The sequence below is a fragment of the Pipistrellus kuhlii genome, unplaced genomic scaffold (assembly GCF_014108245.1).
Source record: "Pipistrellus kuhlii isolate mPipKuh1 unplaced genomic scaffold, mPipKuh1.p scaffold_m20_p_3, whole genome shotgun sequence".
Taxonomy (NCBI): domain Eukaryota; kingdom Metazoa; phylum Chordata; class Mammalia; order Chiroptera; family Vespertilionidae; genus Pipistrellus; species Pipistrellus kuhlii.
In genome coordinates this window covers 112,210,340-112,229,726 of record NW_023425529.1, presented here as the reverse complement: position 1 = coordinate 112,229,726, position 19,387 = coordinate 112,210,340, and the positions used below count along the sequence as shown (strand labels likewise).

The 19,387-nt window shown below is 36.5% G+C and overlaps 1 protein-coding gene and 1 long non-coding RNA gene across 2 annotated transcripts in view; one reads left to right on the top strand and one right to left on the bottom strand.

Moving 5' to 3' along the window:
* Positions 1-10,902, bottom strand: part of LOC118729807 — a 42,884-nt gene extending 31,982 nt beyond the window's left edge. Inside the window, exons 1-2 of the long non-coding RNA XR_004991271.1 lie at positions 10,873-10,902; positions 6,731-6,736 (exon numbers count right to left, since the gene is read on the bottom strand). This is a non-coding gene — a long non-coding RNA (uncharacterized LOC118729807). The remainder of the gene's footprint in view (positions 1-6,730; positions 6,737-10,872) is intronic.
* The window catches only part of DNAJC15 (DnaJ heat shock protein family (Hsp40) member C15), a 61,692-nt gene extending 46,101 nt beyond the window's left edge, over positions 1-15,591 (top strand). The window contains exons 5-6 of the mRNA XM_036457297.2: positions 142-212; positions 15,495-15,591. Of these exons, the coding sequence (XP_036313190.1) occupies positions 142-212; positions 15,495-15,565 (142 nt within the window). The 3' untranslated portion in view covers positions 15,566-15,591. The remainder of the gene's footprint in view (positions 1-141; positions 213-15,494) is intronic.
* The last annotated feature ends 3,796 nt before the right edge of the window (positions 15,592-19,387 follow it).

The following is a 19,387-nucleotide window of genomic DNA, read 5'->3' as shown; positions in this document are numbered from 1 at the left end:
AATTAAGTGATGGGCTGTAATTTCATATTTATCCACAAGATGGTGAAATCCTCATTACTTTTTAATTTCTTGAAATCCATATAAACTGTTAATTTATAATTTGACACCATTTCTTATAATTACTTTAATTTCTCTTTACAGTCCATCTGCTGGCAAGGCCAAGATTAGAACAGCTCACAGGAGAATCATGATTTTGAATCACCCTGATAAAGGTAAGTAAAATTCTTACTTTGTATAATATGAGGATTAGAATCTGCTCTGAATTTCTTTCAGTTTACTTTAACTCATTATAAATGATTTATAGTTTAAATGGAAGATTATATGCCATTGTATTGTGATGTTTCTTATAATAAACTAGAGGCCCAGTGCACGGAAGTCCCTTAGCCTGGCCTGCGCCCTCTTGCAATCCGGGACCCCTCGGGGATGTCAGAGATCTGGTTTCAGCTCGATCCCCAAAGGCCAGGCTGAGGGACCCCACCAGTGTACCCATCATGCATTGGGCATCTATTATGCATATAAGACATTTGGTTACTCTCTTCCCACCCTCCCCACTTCCCCCTTTCCCTCTGAGATTCACCAGTCTGTTCTATGTTTCCATGCCTGTGGTTTCCGCTCCTACATTGAGCTTCTGCCCCCTGGTGATCAGTGCGCATCATAGCTCCCGGCCAGTTGGACGGGTCAGCAGGTCACTTAGGCTTTTATATATATATACTAGAGGCTCAGTGTACGAAATTCATGCACTGGGCGGGGGAGGGAGGGTGTCCCTCAGCCCAGCCTGTACTCTCTCCAAATTGAGATACCTCGAGGGATGTCCAACTGACTGCCCCTCTCATAATCCAGGACTGCTGGTTCCCAACCGCTCGCCTGCCTGCCTGCCTGATTGCCCCTAACCACTTCTGCCTGCCAGCCTGATCAATCCCTAACCACTCCCCTGCCAGCCTGATCAATGCCTATCTGCTTCCCTGCTGGCCAATTGGCCCTAACTGCCCTCCCCTGCAGCCCTGCTCACCCCCAACTGCCCTCCTTTGCCAGCCTGGTCGCCCATAACTGTCCTCCCTTGCAGGCCTGGTTGCTCTTATCTTCCCTCCCCTGTAGACCATCTTGTGATGGCTATCTTCTGTCCACATGGAGGTGGCTATCTCTGATCACATGGGGGCAGCCATCTTGTGTGTTGGAGTATTGGTCTATTAGCATATTACCTCTTTATTACCGTATATTGGACTAGAGATCCAGTGCACAGCAATCGTGCACTGGGGAAGGGAGTTCCCTCAGCCTGGCCTGTACCCTTTCAAAGCTCAAGTGTCCTTGGGGAATGTCCAACTGACAGCTTAGGCCTGCTCCCTGCCAGTCTTCCATCAACACCACTGCGCTCGCAGCTGTGAGCTCAGATTCTTGCTGAGTGGCGCTCCCCCTGTGGGAGTGCACTGACCACCAGTTGGCAGCTCCTGTGTTAAGCATCTGTCCCCTGATGGTCAGTGCCTGTCATAGTGACCGGTCGTTCCATTGTTCAGTCAATTTGCATATTACCCTTTTATTATATAGGATAGATGAGGCTTTAGATTGAAGTTCAGTGATCCACAGAAGTAGCAGGGGTATCCGAAACTGGTTTGGCTCAGTGGATAGAGCCTTGGCCTGTGGACTCCCAGGTTCGATTCCGGTCAAGGGCATGTACCTTGGTTGTGGGCACATCCCCAGTAGGGGGTGGGCAGGAGGCAGCTGGTCGATGTTTCTTTCTCATTGATGTTTCTAACTATCCCTCTCCCTTCCTCTCTGTAAAAAAATCAATAAAAAAATACACACACACACACACACACACACACACATATATATATACATATATATATATATATATATATATATATATATATATATATATATATGAAGTAGCAAGGGTATATTCCCAGCTTTTACGAACTTAGTTACTGATTTTTATGTAGGAATACCTCTTTTTGAAGCTGCTAGCATTGTGAGTAAGAAAGACAAAATGTGAGTTGTAGATTTCCTGATTATGTAAACTGATTAGTGCATCATAAATTATATTTGTTTAACCTTAAATATAAAAGCACAACATTTAGAGGATGTCCTCTAAATCTCTGAATGTGATATGTCATAGATGATTCTGAATGTCTTAATTTTATTCTGGAAGGCTCTGAGGCTGAGTCATTTATTTTTAACTGGCCAGGTTTTTAATGTAAATTTATCTTACAGAAAGACAATTATTATAACTTTAACTACACTACAGCTGCTTGAGAGTGAAAGCCCATATGTTCATTACTGTTTCTGCTCTAAAATAACAGATGGTAGAAAGTTGCACTGTATTTCAGAAGTCAAGGTGGGGAGTGGAGGGAGAAAAAGGAAGTGTTCCATGGATTCTTAATTTTGACTTTCAGTTTTATAATTATTTTGAAAAAAATTAAAAACAAATTTTGGATTCATACCCATCTTAACTGACACCATAAATAAAACTTTTCCCCCAGCTTTCTCACTTAATTACTTACTATAAAAATTCTTTTTACTATACATTATCTCCTTTGGTTTTTGCTCTTGCTGTTTTTAGTGTGGATAAACAAGGGAAAATTTGGAAATGAGGTTTTTCTTAAAATTTCTAAGCAGCTTCAACAGTTACTGAAAGATCCACTCAACTAATTAACTTTGTATTGTGGGCTTTCAGTGTAATTGCCTCAGAAAGAAATATGGTTAAGTGCCTCCTTGAAGCCTTCTCTCTCCTAAACATCCTCTGTCCCTTCCAGGTTTAGTGTATGCCCTTCTTTTATTGATCGCAGTAAGATCAAGCACTCATCTTTTAGATGATTGACGGATTATTGATTGTGCCTACTGGCAAGGAAGCAAGTTCTAAAATGTATCTAAGAGAATATGTATTTTTAGACATGTTCAATAAAAATGTTTATATATCTTATGATCCATTAAATGTTTAAAGAATTAATAACTTGATTTATTCTGAGATTGTATCCTTATCAGAGGTAGATTTGTATACTTATCAGAGGTATTGTTGACTGCCTGTAGTATGTTTACTAACATCCTCCTGTGTGTCCCTGTGTAGGTAGCAGGTGTGAGGGCCTGGAAGTAGGAGGCCAGCACTTTTCTGTCTTCTGTTTTCTAGTTATCAACAGCCTAAACACTTTCCTTAACCTCTCCAGATGTCAATTTCATTATCTACAAAGTGAAGGGATTTATTTTTAAAGCCATTTTTGATTATTTGATACATAATATATTTATATACCTATTTAATTAATGAAGAACCTATATCATATTTCTATTTCAGATCACATTTTTAATTTAATAAGATTCTTTTCATCTTTGTTGGATTATTGTTCTCTATAAGAATGTACTGACAACTGTGCACATTTGCTCATATAATTGCTCATTCACACAAAATTTTAAAATATTTGGATTTAAGACAATTCATAAAGTTCCTAAAACTTATTTGTTTACACATTCTTAAGAATTCTTTCTCTAGTTAAAAAAAAAAAAAATGGTGAATTAATGAGTACTGGAACTACTGTAGAGAAAGAACTCATGTATGCTAGCTAGAGTTGGGAAATGATAGCTTATAAATCTGTAAATTGTCATGTGAGAAGGAAGGTTGTTTTATTTTGTTTTTAATGGGAAGAAGATAACCAATTTTAAATAAGAATGTCTGATTTTCATTAGAGAGAAAGCCAGGAGTATTTGAGAAAGTATGAGACTGGCAACTCCTTTTTAAAAAAGAAATCATTTAAAATTTTACAGTTACAGTTGACATTCAATATTAATATGTTAATTTCAGGTGTACAGCATAATGGTTAGACATTTATATAACTTACAAAGTGATCCTTGCCCCCGTAAGTGTAGTATCTACTTAGCACCATACATAGTTATTACAGTATTATTGCCTATATTTCCCCTACTGTACTTTCCATCCTGTGACTATTTTATAACTGCCAATTTGCACTTTTTAGTTCCTTTATCCAGCTCCCTAGCCCCCCTCCATTATCTGGCAGCCATAATTTTGTTCTCGGTATCTATTAATTTGTTTTGTTTGTTTGTTTTGTTCTTTAGATTCCACATATAAGTGAAATCATATGGTTTTCATCTCTCTCTGTCTGACTTATTTCACTTAGCATAATATCCTCTAGTTCTACAAGAAAGTATATTCTTAATTTTGCCTCCTCTTTTTATAATTCTTCACCATGTTAGTTTGGGCCAAATCTGGGTATTAAAGGTTGTTGCAAAAATTTAAATCCTTTACCCAGTGTATCTGAAATTCATGAAATGTTCTCCCACCCCTACTCCTCCACTACTCCCAAGAGATTTTCCTTTGTATTATTTTACTACCCGATAGTAAAATAAAGTTAGAACTTCAAATGTGTAATCAACTGTAATTTATTACACATTTCATTATCAGCATGTGCAAAGAAAGTGACACCAGAAAATTAAGTGTGAGAAATGGCTGAAAATAAATCTTATGTAACCAGTTTCAAATGAGCATTAAGATGTGTTTGGGTAGAAAATAAAATTTTGCTATTTTAATTTAATTAGATAAAAGGTTAATTAATGCAGTAAAAAAATAATGCTTTTAAACTAATACCTTTTAGATTATGCTTTTGTAATTGCTAAAGAAAGCAGTTTCTTGTTATGAAATTAGTAGTTTGATATTTATGTCCAATGACTATAGAAAGGAGGAAAGACTAGGTAAATTTGAAAAACTGTAGAACCGCAGAGATATTTTACAGACTGTGGAATCCATTCAAAGTATAGCCCACCTATTAATACCAAAACACACTTTGTTACCTATGTGTACCAAATTAAAAACAAAAATGAAAAGTAAGCATTTGGGACAGCAATTTTCAACCAGTGTGCCACAAGAATTTTTAAAACATGCAATACCTGGGCTGGCATTAGCTGAGCATTTCCTTCAATACAAGCCTTTGTTTGCCAACTAATCTTGCTTGAGAGAGTGACTTGAGACCTACAGGTGCCCTCCTGCCTTAAAAAAAAAAAAAGGAAGGGAGGGAGGGAGGGAGGGAGGGAGGGAGGGAGGGAGGGAGGGAGGGAGGGAGGGAGGGAGGGAGGGAGGAAGGAAGGAAGGAAGGAAGGAAGGAAGGAAGGAAGGAAGGAAGGAAGGAAGGAAGGAAGGAAGGAAACTTGCAAACATGCAATACCTGACAATTTAGTCAGGGACACTGACCTCTTTTTCCTAATATTGTCAAATAAAGTATTAATAAAGGACAATAGCTAACACAACAATAACTGTCTGGTGTGAAAGCCCTGTCTTGAACCATAAATATATGTCATATAATAGTTACATCTTACTGACAGTGTGGCATAATAAGGTTGTGTCTTATTGATTAATTCTTGATATCAGAAATCCTTATATGTAAGTATAGGCAGCTAATTTTAAATATATATTTTTTTATTGATTTCAGAGAGGAAAGGAAAGGGAGAGAGATATAGAAACATCAGTGATGAGAGAGAATAATTGATCAGCTGCCTGCTGTACACCCCCTACGGGGGACTGAACCTGCAACCTGGCACAGGCCCTGACTGAAAATCAGTTCATAGGTTGACGCTAAACTACTGAACCATGCCGACCCGGTCACCTAATTTTTAAAAAAGTCACTTTGCAGCAATAATAGTAGGTAATTATTATTATTTTTTAAATCAATCAAAATCATACCTATTTTTATGGTCATATTAATAAAAGAATATATTTTTTAGTGTGCCCCAGAATTTTAGTAATTTATGTGTGCCATGAGATGAAAAGTTGAAAATTGCTGATTTAAAAAATTTATAGTGATTTGACATTACCATGACATCTAAATGTGGGTTACTTTTATATTGTGTAAAACTATTGGTCCAACACAGTGGGAAAAAATTTTAAGTGTTTTTGACCATAGTTTGAGGGACACTGATCTAAATCAATATTGCCTCAAGTCTAGATTGTTTCTGTTCTCCGACAAAAATCAGCCTGGTAGCTTTCCTTAAAGGTTTTTAGTGATGGAGAACTTACTGTTTTGCAAGGAAGCCCTCTGATAGGCAGCTCTAACTACTAGAAAGCTCTTTCTTACATTCAGTTAATATTTGCTTGCCTGCAGCATGAGATTCTCAATCTTTTCCCATTTATGTCCCCTTTCAATGACCATAATTTTCTCTTCTGTAATAGTATTTAAATCAATATTAGATTAAATATTGCTATTAAAAACAAATCAAGGTAATAATTCTATTTTTGAATGGATTTTTCTGATTACTCTTCTTGTAACAAAAGAAGCTAAATTTGACATGAAGCCTTGGTAATAATATATTACAATTTATTACAGTGTATTACACTTAAAAGATGAATTGGAAACATTTAAAAAAAGAAAGGTGATCACCAAGAATCAACATGAATTCAGTAAAAAAAGAGTGATGCCTAATTAGCTCCTTTTCTCTTTTGATAAGTGTATTTAGATTATTATTGGTTTCAGAGGGTTCATCTTTCCTTCCTTTCATTTCAACGTGTTAATTAAATTGAAGGCATTGTATTTGAGTTCATTGTTTTTTTAATAAAAATATTATTTTATTTTATAATATTGCTTTTTCTTAATAAATGGTGGGGCCTTTAAAAGTAAAGAACATCACATTAAATTTATAACCTGTAGGCTGACATTTAGTAAACTCCCACTATAGTACATATAGTGAATGAACAAGCAAATGCTTAAAAAGAAAGGCATACAAATAAATTTATAGATACAAAAAACTGAGTAATTACTAATATAATTATCATATCAAAATTCATAAAGACTCTTTATTGATATGAAACCTGAAACTCTTATTCATTTAGAAATTATTTATTCAACTTATACAGGGTGCCAGACATTGTAGTAAATGTTGGGACTTTAACTGTAAAACAAGATAACTGTATCCTTATCCACATTCTAATGGGATACAGACAAAAATCCAGTAAATCTATTTCAAGTTGTAGTAAGTGAAATAAAATACAATGGACTGAGCTATGGGAAAGAGGCAACTTTACATAAGGTGATTTGGGGAAGGCTTCTCTGAGGAACACTAAAGATTTAAAAGAAACGTGTTGTTTTGTGTAAGTCAAGGAACTAGCATGTGTAAAGGCTTTAAAGGAGGAAAGAATTTACTGTGTTTAAAGACTTGAAAGATAAATAGTGGGATGGGGGTATAATAGTCAAGGGAAGAGGTAGCATGACATGAGGTGGTGCCAGATTTTGAAAACTATAGATATGTTTTATGATAATAAAACACTGTAGGTTCTGTATAATATTTCAACTTTATTCTAAGAAGTTACCATCAGTTTTTATGCAATAGAGTGATGTAATTCAATTTAATTTTTTAAAAATCACTATTTTTTTTTCAACCTAGTATTAAGAATGGCATATTATATTTTCTAGGTCAATAAGTAAAAGAAGACTTGAACAACACTTTAAACAAGAAAAAATAAATAAAACTAACAACAACCGAATCCTAGTATTGCTACTTAGATCTTAATTAAGGTACTCAGGTTATCTGGGCCTCAAATGGGAAAAATAGTACCTGACAGGGAACACGCTGTTTGTTGTGAAACTCAAAATAATTTAATTTGTATGGATGATTAATTCTGTAGAGGATAAAAGCAGGTGCCTTTAGAGATATTCAGAACCCAGGTCTCAAAAAGCCTAGTTATTACTCTATTGGAAGCCAGAGACTACCAGGCAAGTCTAGACTCACCTCCTGAAGAAAGAAAGGCCATCCCAGCTGACGTCCCAGTAGGATATCCTGAACCATCCAGCCCTAGCTGACCTGACACAGCTTAGAAAAACCATCCAGCTAATGCATAGAACAGTGAGAATTAAAAAACATTGTTTTTAGCTACTAAGTTTTGGGGTAGTTTGTTATTACCATAACTGGAGGCCCGGCATACGAAATTCATGTGTGTATGGTCCATAGGCCTGGTCTGCGATCAGGGCCATCTTCCCCAGCTGCCCACAGCCGGCCCCACCCCCCACCGCCACCCACCCAGGTTCCCCATTCGCCATTGGGTGATCGATGCTTGATGGCAGGGGAAAGAACCTAGAAGTTGGCTATTCCCCCATGCTCACCAGCCACCACCACCCCCTGCAGTGGATGGCCATTATGCCATTGGAGGCTGCCAGCCGGGGGAAGGGGCCAAGAGGTAGTCAGCGTGCCTCATAGTGACTAGTCCAGCACTCGTTCTGCCCTTAGGGTCAATTTGCATATTTCCCTTTTATTACATAGGAAGGCTGATGTAATAAGTGCCATGATATTAAGTACTTTTAAGAAAAATAAAGCAAAGTGGGGACAGGCAAGATAGAGATTGGCAGCTAGAGAGGAGGCAGTTGTAGTGTTTCTTTATAATCATCTTAGAAATTCTCTGAAAAGATATAATAGTTGAACAGAGACTTGAGGGAGTAATTCCTGCAAAAATAAGAAAATATTTCAACAGAAGAAACATCAAATGTGAGGATCTTGAAATGAGAGCATATTATGTGTTTCTATAATTGTAAAATGTGCTAGAACATAGTGAGCAAGGGAGGAGTGCTAGGAAATACAATTGAAGAGGATGCCCAGGGCCGAATTAGCTTGCAAGCTATAGTAAGAACTTTGGCTTTAATTTTTATGTGTTAGGAGATATATAATTTACAATATTAAAAATATTCTGGCAGCTACAGAGAAAATAGTGAGTCTAGAGTGGAAGCAAGCCATAGAGAGGAAGGAAAATAAGTATATACATATACATACATATACACACACACACACACACACACACACACACACACACACATATATATATATATATATATACATATATATATATATATATATATATATATATATATGAAGCCTAAGTGTCCTTCTGACCAGTAGCTATGGTGTGCACTGACCACCAAGGGGCAGATGCTCAATGCAGGAGCTTCCTTGGCACACACTGGGGGGCACCACGAACCTGGTGCCAACAAACCAACAATTAGCTTCCCCCAAGTCGGACACAGACCCGCCACCACTGGAGTGACACTCTGCCAAATCACAGCCAATGCTGCCAAGACCCTATTGCTAAAAATATAGCCCACAGCCCAGCCCAGCCTGGGAACAGTTGCTATGGACCCTGGGTAATGAGATCACATAACAACACCTGGCTCTCCCTAGGGACTAGCCTCCTTAGAATTCCTTCAGACCAGAAACATGACTTGCTTTATAGCCAAGTGCAAACATTTTACACTTTAACCAAATGTCATAAAGCATTTTTCACAGACCACATCTCATTTGATCCTCACAGAAGTTCTGGAAAAGGTTGATAGGAGACTTGGTAGAATCCTATTGTTTCTTTTCATTAGCAAGAAACAAGAGATTTAGAAAATTTAGAAACTTGACCTGACTGAAAAGAAGTAAGAAATAGTTGAACTAGAAAATAACTTCAGGTTTCTCACTGTGCAGATTATAGTCAAACATGACTACCACCCTTTCTTCTCCCTGCATGATCCACAGTAATAATCTGCTTAGTGTTGATATATACTGCTGAGTTGCTGACAATTATCTGAAAGAGAAGTTGGGGTGGTTCACTGGGCTGGAAAAAGTTTATCAAAATCATCAAGCAGTTTTAAATAAGCAAGTTTATTCTATATATATAAAAGGCTAAGTTGATTTGCGCATGCTTGCTACATACAAAGCTCTCACTGGGCCATTTTCGTGCATGTGTTTTGATCTGTCATTGTGAATTTGTTTGATACTTTTATCATAGAGAAAGGGTGAATAGTGATATTAAAATATTTTTTTCTAGTTAATTTCCTTTGAATGTGCACAAATCCATGCACTAGTACACTAGTATATACAGTGAGTGGCCAGATTATTATGATCTCTGAACGCATATACATATACATATACATATATATATACACATATACGAGAGAGAGGCCCGGTGCATGAATTCGTGCATGAGTGGGGTCCGGCCAGCCTAGCCAGGGCGAGGGGACGTGGGTGGCTGGCCAGCCTACCTGCTGGTCGAACTTTTGGTTGGGGGGATAATTTGCATATTAGCCTTTTATTATATAGGATATATACTGAGTGGCTAGATTATTATACTTTCAGAGATCATAATAATCTGGCCACTCAGTGTGTATACTAGAGGCCCAGTGCCCAAAATTTATGCATTCCGGAGTTGGGAGGTGGTTCCTCAACCTAGCCTGTACCCTTAGGGGGGCATGTCTGATTGATGGTTTAGGCCCAAGCAGAAATAAAGAAGAAATAAAAGTTATCCAAACTGGGAAAGAAACATAACTCTTTTTTCACAGATTACATGATACTATACATAGAAAACCCCAATTATTCCATTAAAACTACTAGACCTAATAAATGAATTTGGCAATGCAGCAGGATACAAAGTTAAAACTCAGAAATCTATGGCCTTTTTATACACCAATAGTGAATTCATAGAGAAAGTAAAAAAAAATACCATTTACCATTGCACCAAAAAAATTAAGGGACCTATGAATAAACTTAACTAATAAGGTCAAAGACCTGTACTAAGAAAACTACAGGACAATGAAAAATTAGAAAAGAGAAAGAAACATATGGAATAACATACCATGTTCATGGATTGGTAGAAACAACATCACTAAAAGGTCCATACTACCCAAAGCCATTAAAATATTTAATGCAATCCCCATTAAAATACCAAGGGCGTATTTCAAAGATCTGAAACAAACTCTCAAATTTCATCTAGAATTTAAAAAAAGACACTGAATAGCCACAGCAATCCTGAGAAAGAAGAATATAGTTGGAGGGATCAATACCAGAGAAGGGATCACAATAAGCTATATTACCAAGCCCCGGTTCTCAAAACTCCCTGGTTCTGGCATAAGAACAGACATATAGATTAATGGAACAGAACAGAAAACGCAGAAATTGAGCCACTCTGGTATGCTCAATTAATATTTGACAAAGGAGGCAAGAGCATACAATGGAGTCATGACAATCTCTTCAATAAATGGTGCTGGTAAAATTGGTCAGATTCATGGAAAAAAGTAAAACTAAATCACCAACTTACACCATACACAAAAATAAACTCAAAATGGCTAAAGGACTTAAATGTAAGACAGGAAACCATAAAAACCCTTCAAGACTCCGTAGGCAGCAAAATAGCAGACATATCGCATAGCAATATCTTACCAACATAGCTCCTAGGGCAATGGAGACTAAGGAGAAAATAATTGAGTCTACATCAAAATAAAAAGTTTCTGCATATCAGAAGAAACCATTCACAAAACAACAAGAAAGCCCACTGCAAGGGAAAACATATTTGCCAATGCTATTTTAGCTAAGTGTTTAATCTCCAAAATTTAAGAAAACTCATACAACGTGACAAAAGATACACAATCCAATAAAAAAATGGGCAAAGGACCCAAGTAGACACTTTTCGAAAGAGGACATACAGAAGGACCAGATACATATGAAAACATGCTCAAAGTCACTAATCATTCATGAAATGGAAGTCTAAACAATAATGAGATACCATCTTACACTTGTCAGAACGGCTATCAGCAACAAATCAACAAATGACAAATGCTGGTGAGGATGCAGAGGAAAAGGAACCCTCATGCACTGCTGGTGGTAATGCAGACTGGTGCAGCCACTGTAGAAAACAGTATGGATGGAGTTTCCTCAAAAAACTAAAAATGGAACTCCCATTTGACCCAGTGATTCCCACTTCTAGGAATATATCCCAAGAAACTAGAAACACCAATCAGAAAGGATATATGCACCTCTATGTTCATAGCAGCACAATTCAACATAACTAAGATTTGGAAACAACCTAAATGCCCATCAGCAGATGAGTGGATTAGAAAATTATGGTACATCTACACAATGGAATACTATGCTGCTATAAAGCAGAGGAAATTTTTACCATTTGCAACTGCATGGATGGAACTAGAGAGCATTATGCTAAGCCACTCAGAGAAAGATAAATATTGCATGATCTCACTCATATGTGGAATATAATGATCAACATATTTTGATGAACAAAAATAGATCCAGATGCAAATGGTAGGGAAGGTAGGGATGGGGGTTAGAGAGCAACCAAAGTACTTGTATGTATGCATGGATATTAGCATAACCAATGGACACAGATACTGGGACAGTGGAGGTTTTCCCTGGGTTGGAATTGCTTGGCACTGAGGGGTCAATCAGGGAAAAAGAAGACATATGTAAAACTTTAGACAAATTAAAAAAAAAAAAAAAGGATCCTATCTATTTGTAGTTAAGAAACTTCCTACAAATAAAATGTTTGGCCAGGATAGTTTTACAAGTGAAGTTCTTCAAAAACCCAAAGGAAAAGAATATGCATTCTAATTCTTTTTATGAGGATAGCATATCTTTGATAGGAAGCCCTGATGAAGAAAGTTCTCAAAAGATATACATAAAAACAAAATATTAGCTTATTATAACTCTAAAAGTTCATTGATATTTCTTCCCATTGCCAGTCTGTATCCCAATTTGGGCTACCATACATTAGGTATCTCTTTTCTAGCATTTCATAGAAGTGGAATTGTATGCTAGGGGCCCAATGCACAAATTCATGCATCTTGAAAGGAACTGTGGGCCATGAGGCTACAGTAGGCACAGGGGCAGGTCTCAGCCCATCCTCTGTGCCTCCATCCAGCCCCTCCCACCATGATCCTTGTTTCCACTGTCTGCCAGCAGCCCCAGTCTTGCCACTGCTGCTCCCATGCACTGTCAGCGCTGGACCTGCTCACAGCCGCTGATGGCGAGGATCGATTGGGGCTGGTGCCAGCAGTAGGTGGGAGTGGGGCCAGCGCCATCAGCAAGTGTGAGTGGTGACTGATTGCGCCTCAGGAGCAGAGGGAGGTGCAGAAGCCTTCAGGGATGACCAGGGCTGTCAGCCACAGCTCACACCCACTAATAGCCCTAAGTGATCAGGGTCGGTGCTGGCACCGGCAGCGGGTGCAAGTGCCAGGTGGGACCTCGGTGCATGGGAGCAAGGAATTTTCAGTAACCACCAGAGGCTCACCCGATAATGTAGACTAGTTCTCCACCTTGGTCTGGCAACCCTGCTCACCTGTTCCACCTTTTTGTTGTGGGCAACGCCTGACCTGGTGGTCAGCGTATCTCACAGCAACTGGTTGATCAGTTGTTCTGCTGTTCTATTTGCATATTAGCCTTTTATTATGTAGGATACTATCTGTTGTTTAGCTTCTTTGAAGGGAAAAATCAGTGCAGAATGTTGGGCTCATAACAATGCAATTTTCTTATCTCTAGGATCTTACTTTCAACACTTAGCTGATTGGTTAGACCTCCTGTTCTTTCATATTGATGTGTTGTATTTTATTCAACTCTTCTAGTTAGTGTTAATGGGAGGGTGGGTCTAAAATATGATAGTTCATCACAGCCCAAAGCAGAAGAGTTCCAGCAGTGTTTAGTGGAAGTACAAAGGTGCTGAGGTCAAGGGTGAGATGAGTATCCTAATTAAATGGAATCTGGATGGTTCCCCAAGAAAACTGAGCAAACTTGAAAGATTCAAGTGTATTTTTCCCATTAAATATAGGATATATACCACATATTGTTATAGCAATCAAGAGTCAGTATCAGAAACAAGATGCATTAAGTAGGAGGGCATTTAGTGTAGGGAACTAATGATTTCAAATTGTTGGAAGATCGGAAGGAATAAGTTCTAGGCCTATAAGAATAATTTTCCAAACCAGCTGCTCTGTTAGGAAAGCTACTGCCTCATAGGCTGCCACTAGAACTGTACTGCGGCACTGTTGCTGTCACTGCTACTCCACGACCTCGCTTGCTGGCAGCAATAACAAAGAGGCCCAGCAAGAAAGCCTTTCCCACTTCAGCTTTTCAAATTTCACAATTTGTAGCAAACACTACTTGAAGGGAATGTAGGAATTGTAATTTTGGGCTTAGGAACTTTTCCAAATCCTAGGAGGATGGAATGAAAGCGAAGCCAAAATTTCTACCGTGTACATAAGTGAAAAGTCCAGCATTCTTCTAGCATTGGCATCACTGAGTATAATATTTAAACGAGACTTTCGATTTGTACCTTTCATTATTTCATCTGCTAAATGAGCATTTATAGCCTGTGATTTAAATACCCAGAATGCATACCATTCAATTAAAGATTGTGTTTGAGTTAATATTTTAATAGTTATTGAGGACATATAAGATGCCTGACATTACCTTGGTAAGCTCTAAAAATTTAAATAACTTAAAAAGATTGGCATTACCTAATTCCAAGATTATTTTTAAATCATGAAATCAGTTTCATAATCAAGTTTGTATGGAACTTCATATATAATTCTTTTTGTATATTCAAGGACACTTTGTGATATATTCCAATAAATATAGTGATTCAGATCTTGATATGAAAATGCAACTGACATACTCAAGGGCAAAAAACTAAATTTAGCTTCCTCCTGCATTGTCCTTACACTACAACACTGTGTTTGTTGATCTATTTTCCCTTTCTTTTTCCTTAATCAATAAAAGGTTTGAATAAACTCAGGACAATTTACACCAATAATATCTATATGTTTTTTGTATTGTTTTAAGCTAGTGAGGTCTTATAATGTTTTCAATAGCTTTTGATGGTTGAAAACTCAAGGAGAGAATAAAAGCAAACAGAGAAACTGGTAAACTATAGTGATTGTTAGCTTGACTGTTAAGCAATAAAGTGTTTAGGACTAGAAGTTCAAAGGTGTACCATGCTTAAACAGGTTTAATATGATAATGTGGGGCTAGTATTTTTGTATGTCAGATAGATTCTGTTTGTGATTTATAATGATTCTGAATTTGAAATTCAGCTCAGTTTTTTTCTTGCTGTTTGGATTAGAAAGAATTCATTTAAAAGAGCCCTAAGAAAAAACTGATTTAATTTTATTTTAGGGCACAGTAAATGTGAGATTGTATTTCATAAGTATTCTAATAGGATCATTTCAGAGAACAGGGAGCATTTTCTTTAACATTATTTTTATTACCATTCATTTATTCCTTCATCCGTATTAGTAAATATGAATGAAAAAAAAAACACACAATTATATACTTGCCTTTTTTACTTATATTTTATTTTTGTGAATTCTAAGGTTTAATTAGGCTCTAAATGAGCCCTTAGATTTCTTTATTTACCTAACCATTCATTTAATTTCAGAAAATTCTCTGGTAAAATATTTTAATGTTAATGTATGATCAGCAAAATGTTTGAGTGTTTTTCAAATTATTCCTGATTATAACTTTCTTTCATTATCTTTCTCAGATGTTGTCTTTGATTGTTGGGTATCTGTAGTGCTTCACTAAACAAATTTAATTTATTCTGTTTTGATTTCTAGTCAACTTATACATTAATTTGTCAGAGAATGGAAGTGTGGGAAAATACTACAGAATTATAATTAAAATTGTATTTCTTTTTGAGACTTAAAAATGTCAATAATAAAATGTGTTTTAATTCAATTATTTTTCTTTGTCCTCAGGTGGATCTCCATACTTAGCAACCAAAATAAATGAAGCAAAAGACTTGCTGGAAGAAACCACTAAATACTGATTGATGCTCAAGGACTACAATGAAGGGGAAAAGGGGGGTGCTTAAGAAACAAAGACCTGTGTATTTAATCTAAACCACTACTGACCATCGTAATTCCCATGTGCTAACCCTGAATAATTTATTCCACTGTTACATGGTATAATAATAAAAGATTAATAATCTGTCTTTTTATTATCTTTTAAAAGAACACCTTAACATTCTATAACATCTTTCTTATTATCTTATTTTCTCTGTGATAATCATATATTTTAATATTTCTGTCCTATTAGTTTTAAATTCCCCATATTCTTCTCTCCCAAAAAAAGTATTCAAAAAATATGATCCTCAATAATGTAATTGATATTTGTGAGCAATAAATAGAAATGTCTTACTGTTTATACAGAGTAGGCAAAAGTAGGTTTACAGTTACATTGTGGTATTCTTTTGAGTTAATAAAGCTACTGTAAATCTACTTTTGCCCATTCCTATGTTTGTACTCACATTGACCCCATTTTCTCAGAGAAATTTAGTAGTCAAGTGTGTAAGGGGCTGTAAGTATTTTGAGACCTAACATTGACTACTATCCCATGGGGAAATGATCTGAAACTAAATGGAATTTACAGAATGGTATTTTCTAAAGTAGTGGTTAGGACTTGTTAAAGAACTCTGCTCTCTCTGAGACCCTATAGCCGAAGCATGAGAACTTGGAGAGCTACTAAAATGATTAAAGATTTACAAAATGAGCCCTCTGAGGAAAGGCTGAAGAGCTGTGAGAAGTCTGAGGAGTTTGTATTTAATTATAGTCATCAGGTATTATGTATTTACTCAATTATTCATTCAGATATTTATTGACCACTTATAATGTGTAAGGTGCTATTGTGGGCCCTGTGGGAGTTACAGGTGTGAACCAGACATGGATCCTGACCCAAAGGGTCTTATATTTCAAAAAAAGATAAATCACATGAATACTATTAGAGACATATAGATGATATGCTAAGGAAGTTAAAGAGAAGAAAAGAAATATTTTAAACTGAGAGCAATAAGGAAGCTCCATAGAATAAGTGGCATAGAGCTGAACTTAAAAATAATAATAATAATAAGCAATATTGTTTTTATGTGATCTCAGTATTTTTTTCTGAGATCAGTCAGAATAACAGAAGTGGGACATTTATTACTGTGAGTACAGTGTGGGTTTCTCAAAAGCAAAGGGTTAACATATGGTGTTGAGGGGCTGGCCCTTTGGTTTACACTGAATTAAATTACTTTCTTAAAACAGCCACTGGTCATCATCACTTTACTATTCCAAAGGGGAGGAAACAGAGTCAGATACAGACTTACCAGCATTATTTCCTAGCATGTACTACTTTACAAATTCTGAGTTCATCCCAGATAAACTGAACTACTCTATTTTATCTGTCAAAATAATTTTTAATATCTAGATGCATCTTTGGTTTATTGCATCCTGTAGTTCGGAAGTTCTCTATGTTGGCAATATTTTCAGTATTGAGTTGAATAATTCCTGTTTGTGGGAGCTCTTCTGTGCAATGTCAGGTGATTGGCAACATCCATGCTTGTACCTGCTAAAGACCAGTAGCACCCCCTCAGTTGTGACAACTACAAATTTTTACAGATGTTGCCAAATGATCCCCTGATTGAGAGCCATGCTATAAGTGTGTAGTATGTTTTCTTTTGGCACATAAGTGTGTAGTATGTTTTCTTTTGGCACATAAACTAATGGCCTGACTCAAAGCTGATGGAATTTCAGAGTTTGTAAAATATTCTTGCTTTAAAGTATCCTTGCACATCTTAATTTAATTGTGCTTTATTGTGCTTTGGTGTTTTTCGTTTTTCTGCTCACTATTATCTTTGTACCTTAGATGCCCTTCTGAGCCTCAGATCTTCACATGCTCAAAGTATAGAGGTCCTGAAGGCCAAGCTAAAATGTATCTCTTATTTTCTGGTGCTTCTAGTAAAAGTAATATGAATCAACTCTCTGAGAGCAGGGACCATATCTTTCTTGTTTACTGCTACATTGGCATCCAATAAATATTAGTTGAGTGAATGAATGAATATATTCCCACACCACTTTATTCCTCACTTTATAGTACTTATGTCTTAGGACTGCGTGTAATATGCCTTATTTCTCCATTAAAGAACCTTTCGAGCAAAAATGTTGTCATTTATCTTTGTAACCTCTTCAGTGTGGAACATTGTATTTAGTAGCATAAAGTTGTAAGTACTAAAAAAATTTTTCTGAATACTATACTTCACAAAATGTTATTGCTAATTTTGAAAGTTATGCTAAGCAATATATTGGCACCCTGAGGACATACCTTTTAATTGACATATTTCCTAATACATACTATATTCATGAGAATTTGAGTCCTCAACATTAACTTGGAATTTCTTTCATTCCCATTTTCCTCCAAGCATGCACCTTAGAGTAAGATATGGTTTTGAATATTATCCTTCTATAACATGATCTTGGGTAGTGTCTGTAATTGTCTCATCTATAGAATAGAGGAAATAATAATCCTAAATTGGTATCTTAGGAAATAAGGATGTGTAAAGCATTTAGTCACATAGCAAGTATTCAAAAAGATATAAATATTACTTCTTTCACTGCTCCTTTAAATTTGAATCTTTGAATACCTTTAATTAAGGTTTGAGGTGTGTTCTAGTAATCATCTTACTCTTGAATCTGCGATTTGGGAGCACATGGTGGGGGTGGCTCGTCTCTATTTCATGCGGCCTCAATTGGGGCAGAAGGAGCCACTTCAAGTGAGTGCTGGCTGGGAGCCCTGGGTCCTCTCCATAGAGGCTTCTCCAGTGGCTACTAGAGTATCATCATATGATGGTAGAAAGTGGTCCAAAGAGACAGGAAGGGGAAGCTGCAATTCCACCTCGATCTGAACACTGTCAGTCATAGAGCCTGCCTAGATTTCCAAGGGATAGGGAGGACTGTGAAATAATCAGTGGTCATCTTTACTATGTGTCAGGGCAGGATTTGGGTCCCCCCAACCCTAGTCAAATCAGTTAAGACATTGTGTTTTTTGTTGTTGTTGTTTTGTTTTAATTATCTGGAATGTAGAATTTAAGTACAACTACCTGAAACAGTCTCAGATGATACAACTGCTATTTTAAGTAGATATTAATTCAGTAGTCATTCTCTAAGTGGCAGTGTCATAAAATTGGATTTTAAATAGCTACCCCTCCCCCATATTATCTGTAAAAGCTTATTTGAATGGTTTCCTATCTTCAGTAAAGATTGCTTTTACATATTTGCTGTCATTGCATATTCTTAAGTAAGTCTTTGTTGCTATTGCAGCTTCTGTTTATTCTTATATCTTAGATGCAATCTGAGGGAGCAAGAAAGACCTTTAAAAACAAAGCAATTTCTTAGATTCCAGAGAAAGTGTAAGTCAAATGAATAGCTAATTAAAGGGGAGTCCAGGATGCCATTTGACTATGGTTCATGATGCCAATTTCCAGCATAAAGTCAGAAGTGGAGAGGAGTTACTAAGGGAAAAGTGCGTCAATTGTGGAAGATTGTCTTATTTACTCTTAAACCATTTATTTGATTTGAAATGCATTTTAGTCATTCAGCAAATATGCACATTTACTATGTCATGCAGTAAAGATATAAATTCATTCTTAAAATGTAAGGTATGCTCGAACTAAATAGAAAAGATTCTTAAACATGGAGAGTTTTTTGTTTTTAGTTTTTTTCTTTGTGTATGTGTTGTTGTTTTGTTGATGTTGTTGTTTTTGTTTGTTTTGTTTGTTTTTGGTACTTTTGAATTAAGAAACAGAAGTGTGTGATTTCCCAGCAGGGTCATTAGA